Consider the following 5985-nt stretch of genomic DNA (forward strand, 5'->3'; position numbering starts at 1 on the left):
ACCTCAGTCACAGAACTCTGAGGAACGCACAATTCACTGAACGTCAGCCTATATGGCCTGAGTCATTGGTCTATTGTTCAAATCACACTCCTGAACCCCAATACCAAGATGCCGAATGCTTTTAGGACACAAACCGTTACCTAAGAAACCCCCTTTTGCTCACTCACTCGTGTGAGTCTCTAAGACAACAGACACTGAAAATAAACTTCAGAGTCAAAGTGGTCATTCAAAAGCTTTATTTTGTTAGAAGTAAGTAAGTAACATCAATGTTTTTAAGTGCTTCCGTCCAATACGTTGAAGGGCCCACCAGAAAAAATCCAGAGTTAAAACAGGCATAATAAAGTAATCAACATTTGTACAGCTACTAGTGCACAATAGGGAAATGTGGCAACTATCGGAGACCTCTCACCAACGTATACTGGTCAGATATTCCTCTTTTTTTGTAAGCTATGGAAATGTCCGCTTCGTAGAAGGCAATCTTCTCACCTGCCGAAAAATAATGACAAAAGTGGTGCACGTTAGACAGTATTAAATACATTTATGCCAGTTTTATGCAGCCATGCTAAAAAGAAGTTGTGTAACCTGTAAGCAAACTGTATCCCACAATCCACATAGAAAACTTAAATACGGGCCCTTTTACTTTCCCACCTCTTCAGGTGTATGCATTGAACAATGATGTGTTGCCCCAGAGCGTCTTCTCGTACTGCGCAACAAGCTGCGAGTTAACACATGCGCAAAACTGGATACATTGATGTACAAAGGTTACATAGTTCACTTCCAATTTCCAAGGACTAGAGTAGCAGGACAGATGAGATGAGCTTGGGTACCATACCATAACAATGAATGCTAATAATATGTGTAGTGACTCTGCTGTACTATGCAATGTGGACTCATACTGATTACGTACGTTGGACTTAACTGTTTTGAAGAACTCCATTCTTGGTGAACAAGTACAAAGGGGGCTGTGCATCCATCTAAAAAGGCGTACTTATTTTTATAGGTGCAGAACCCTTACCATCGACCAGTGCCGACGGGGACAGCGGCGCTGCTTCAGCGCTCCCGGCGGGGACAGGAGGAACAGAGGCACCTACACCAGCAGCAGTGGGGGGGGAGCCAACAGCGGCGGGTGATGGTAAGTTACATTCAATAGTGATCTGCATTACTTGGTGGGAGGGGAAAACTTTCTCACTGTACTCTACTGGAAAATATATGTTACCTTTACTTGTCATTAGCATGCTAAGCATTACCACTACAGTAATGCAAGTGCCTGATAGCAGTCGGATGCATGGGTTGTTGTTAAAGCATGTAAAGGGGAAAACACAGCTGCCAGCGTGGTTGGGAGACACACCCAATACCGGTGGTTAGTGGATAGTCTCAGCAGCTGCGGTGTTTTGGGCAAACCCAAAGGCAAGGGAAGGAGGGGACGACTGGATGCATGGGTCGTTGCTGGTGAAACACAAACCAAATAAGGTTTGTTGCGCGGTATAAAGTATTATAGTCTTTACTAGACATGTGCTACTAGCTGCCCCCTGTTAATTAATGTTACTTTGAGAGTGTTCCCGCCTTCCCGGAACAAAAGGAGATATGTAAAAGACAGGTGTTCGTTCTAATGTGTGTGACCGTTGAAGTACACCCATGCTAATAGGGCAGACATAAAGCCGTGACAAAAAAACCGAAAAATTAATAGAGGCTGTAGAATGTTCAAGATAGACGCAACACTATTTCTGGTACTCAGCTTGCTTGCTAGTGCTACTGTGCCGCCCACTATGTGTTGAATCAATGTTGTGTTCTTGCTTTGCGGGGAGTTTGGATTAACAATTCTGTTTCTTTCTTTATAGTTACTCCTTCCCAAAAACCAACCAGGAAGGAGTTGGCAGTCCGGGCCCGGCAGCGGAAACTGCAGGCAATTGTAGAGGCCTACCGCCGGCTGGTGGATCAGGCCGAGGAGGAGGAGGAGGAGGCGGCGGCAGCAGCTGCTGCCTCTTCCAATGCCCCGGGCCCCAAGCCTGCAGGACTACGTCGCCGTGGTCAGGCAGCCGCCCGCCGCCGCATTGTTACATCTTCGGCGGCCCCCCCACAACAACAACAACAACCACATGCATGCAAGTGTAGGTGCCGTGCTTTCAAAGCAAAGATTCTCCACCGGGTAGCGAAGTTGGAGGAGGAGCGGAAGAAGCAGGAGGACGGTCTAGAGGAGCGTGTCAAAATACTGGTGGACAAACACCTGAAAGCCCGCCGGCTTTGAAATGGACCCTGTTTTTTGCCCCTTTTTTAATCCTTTTGTTGGTGGGTGGGATGTGGGAGTTGGGGTGTACATTTGGGTTGAAATTTGGTTGGGGTTAGGGGAGGGTAGGGAGGGACAGCTCTGGGTCAGGGGGTTACATTTGTTATATATTTTATTTTTCTATTATCATTATTAAAATATAAAAATAAAACAAAGATATTATTTTCACAAGAAAACATTTGAAGTTCATTTGTGTTTGTTGGGGGGGTGGAGGGGGGACTGTTTCACCAAATAATGTACGTTGTGCAACATGAACATGCACTACGAACGATAAATTAAGTACTGACTGCACCTGTAGTAGTAGGGTCACAAGTGCATAAATAATTTATATTATTAAATAACATGGGAAAATTGCCCATCACGTGAGTCTGAAGTTACTACTAGCATACTTTAATTCCATGCACATTTGCTCAGAGTCGGCTAAACAATCCTATGCAATGCATTGCATCATTCCTTTAACATACCTGTCCTAGTTGTCAGGGAAGAGGAGCTCGTCCTCAAACTCTGTGCGTTCAGACAGAAGTAGGTCATGTAACCCAGTAGTGAGGACGTCTTCTTCACACTCGCTTTCTTCATCCGGCGGTGATTCACGTACTTGATAGTCTGGTGGTATGAAGCGTTGATTCATTTTTATCATTGTCAGCCGCTCCACGCTTTTGGGGGAGAGACTAGTCCTTTTCGATGTGACAATGGCACCAGCAGCACTGAAAACCCGCTCAGAGGAGACACTGGCTACAGGACAAGCCAGATACTTTATCGCCAGCCTGCTCAGCACTGGCCACTGTCTCCTTCTTTCATACCAATAGACCAATGGGCTTTGCTCCATGAACACCTCTGTTGTGTCATCCAGATAGGCCTGAACCATCCGCTCAATGTTCATTGGTGCTCGGCTTTGCTGGTCCTCTTTTCCCTTTGCAACAGCAACGGACTTACCCATCCCTTTCTGTATAAAAAAAGCAGTTATGCTTTTGGTTGGGTCTGCTGAATCAGATCGTGTAGGTGCTGCTTTTGGTACTGTTGGTGCCTGCTGGAAAGCAGACGCACTGCTCTCACGCTGTGAAGAACTTGCGTCAGGAGTACTTGGACTGGCCTGGGCTGGCAGTGGCAGGCCTTTAAGTAACAGCCGTTCAGTTTCTAACTCATTAGCTTCCGCAGCTATGGAAGTTTTGTACTTGTCAACATCCTCATCTGAAAATGGAATTACTTCGTTACTGCTGACAAATAATTTGTACCGTGGATCCAAGATTGTTGCAGTTATGTAATGTTCACCTGACACAATATTGTTGAGCCTTACATTTTCACACAAGCGGTTGACTAAGCCCTTGGCTAAGGTATATGCATCAACTTTTTGTTCGTCACCTTCGTATGTTTCACAGACCTCCTTCACCTGTTGCTCAAGCATGTACAACAATGGGATGGCTTGGCCCATAGTACAGTCCTCCCTGCTAACTGCACGTGTGAAGACCTCAAAGGGTTGTAGCATCTCTGTGATGCATTTAATGAGGTCCCACTGCCACATCTCAATGGTCAGGGCTTTAAGATTAACAGTAGGATCCCCTAATCTTCTTGACATGACATAAGCATTCAGTGGGATGTACTGCTCAAAGAGACGCTCAAGCATGAAATAAGTTGAGTTCCAACGTGTTGGGACCTCCTGTATCAGTGCTTTGACTGGCAACCTATGCTCTTGCTGAATGACCCGTAGCAGCTTCCGTCCTTTGAAAGAATGGTTAAAGTGCGTGCATATTCTTCTGCAGATGGCCATTATGTTGCTGACTTTGGCTTCATTTTTCAGAAAGTCTTGCACGACTAAGTTTATGCAGTGTGCCAAACAGGGTACCCTGAAATAATGTCCTTCTCTCATTGCCTTCACTACATTACTGCCATTGTCGGTGGAAACAAAACCAATCTTAAGGCCTCTTGGTTTCAGCCATTCAAAGACCTTGCCATTAAAGTCAGACAAAATGTTTTCAGCAGTATGACTTTTGTCCATACCAAACATGGCTATAGTTGCATGTCTGCGCGTATCATTAAAAATTCCAGCAACGTCACGGAGGCCTGAAGTTAACTTGTCTTTAACACCTGCAAAAGAGATCCAGTGTGCGGTGATGCACATGAAATCTGTAGCATCGCAACTGCTCCACATGTCTGTTGTCAGGTGGATACAATGGACAACACTCTGTTGTAAGGCTTTCCCAATCAATTCCAGCACATCGTGGTGTAGTGCTGGAACAGCCACTCGGGCAAAATAGTAGCGACTGGGAACGTTCCATTTTGGGCAGAGGGTTGCCACTAATTCCAGAAATCCAACAGCCTCAACAAATGAAAATGGGAGAAGGTCCAGTGCTAACATTTTCGCAAGTTTGGCATTGTATAAACGTGCTACTGGGTGGTTCCGCTCGTACTTTCCCTCCTGCCTTAACATGCTAGGAATGGTAAGCTGCTTTGCATGTCTTTGAGTTGTGCTAGACGGACCACCTTGCATCGCAGACTTTGCACTCCTTGGTGTTTCCAGCTGACTCTGGTGCCACTGAGAAGTTGCAGATGCGGAGGATGTGGTCTTTACCACTCCAGTGCTGGCGACAGGGGTCGATTGTGTACCACTCCTAGATAGAAGGTCATCGTCTCCCTCTTCTTCTACCTCCTGATCAACCATGAGTGGACCTTGTACCACTGTATCCCCACCAACACGAGTGCTAACATTTTTTAAGCTTGCAAGGTGGTTCTCCCACCTGATCACGTGTGTTTTTTTCAAATGGGTCGTTTGGCCTCCAGTCCCATAGTTTGTACCAAGCTTACCACGACTAACATTGGCATGACAAATGGTGCATACAGCAATGTTCTCCTGAACTGGGTGAACCGTAAAGAAGTCCCACACTGGGGAGGTAAACTTTTGTCTCCTGCCATAGGAAGAGGAGAACCCACTGTCAATGCCGGATGGACTGGAGGATTGTGGAATTTGACTATGGGACAGCTCAGTCCTAGTACTGCCACTACCTCCTTCTGTTGAAGTGGCGCTTCTGCTGGATGTCGGATGCTGCCGGGCCTTCGCTGTTGAAAAAATTGGAGCTGGTGTTACTGTGGGTGTTGAGTGTGTAGGAGTTATGCGTGGTACCTGCTCATCAGTCATTGCAGCATTTCTGGATAGGGTGAAAATGTTTGTCTCTACATCCTCTGCACCAGGAATAACGCTTGTGATGATGACAGTGTCAGACCCGTCTTTATCACCAGCAGTATCCTGCTCACCTACATCGACCTCCATAAGTTCAAGCCTGCCTGGAAACTTCCTTTTTCCTAGCATGGTCTTCTTGGGATGTCTCTCCTTTGAATGCGCAGATAGTTGTGGCTGCCAATCCGTATCAAGGTCATCGGAAGGGATGCTTTGCGAAGAACTCGATGCACTAACCCTCCTTTCCCTTGGTGAATTCGAAGGAAATAGATCACCTACAGAAGTGGCTTCCTCTTCTTCTTGCTCGGAAGGAGGCTCTACTTCCTGAACTGCCCCGACTTCGGGAGGAACAACTACTACTATTTGGTGCGGAGATGGTGGTTGTTGTTCTTGAGGAAGTACTATTGCGGGCTGTGGTTTTTCAACAACAACTGTTGCGGGCGGTGGTTGTGGTTGTTCAACAACTGTTGCGGGAAGTGGTTGTGGTTGTGGGTGAACAACTCCTATTGCGGGCGGTGGTTGTGGTTGTTGA

General features: G+C 46.4%; 1 protein-coding gene across 1 annotated transcript; it reads right to left on the reverse strand.

Annotated features, from left to right (window-relative positions):
* Nucleotides 1-221: 221 nt before the first annotated feature.
* LOC144763766 (zinc finger BED domain-containing protein 4-like) lies at nt 222-4218 on the reverse strand. Its single transcript, XM_078649690.1, has 2 exons — nt 2749-4218; nt 222-486 (listed from the first exon to the last, which is right to left on the reverse strand). Exon 1 carries the CDS (start codon nt 4146-4148, stop codon nt 2754-2756), a length of 1395 nt encoding a protein of 464 aa, XP_078505816.1. The 5' UTR covers nt 4149-4218; the 3' UTR covers nt 222-486; nt 2749-2753.
* Between the last annotated feature and the right edge of the window lie 1767 nt (nt 4219-5985).

Source organism: Lissotriton helveticus, chromosome 6, assembly GCF_964261635.1.
Source record: "Lissotriton helveticus chromosome 6, aLisHel1.1, whole genome shotgun sequence".
NCBI lineage: Eukaryota > Metazoa > Chordata > Amphibia > Caudata > Salamandridae > Lissotriton > Lissotriton helveticus.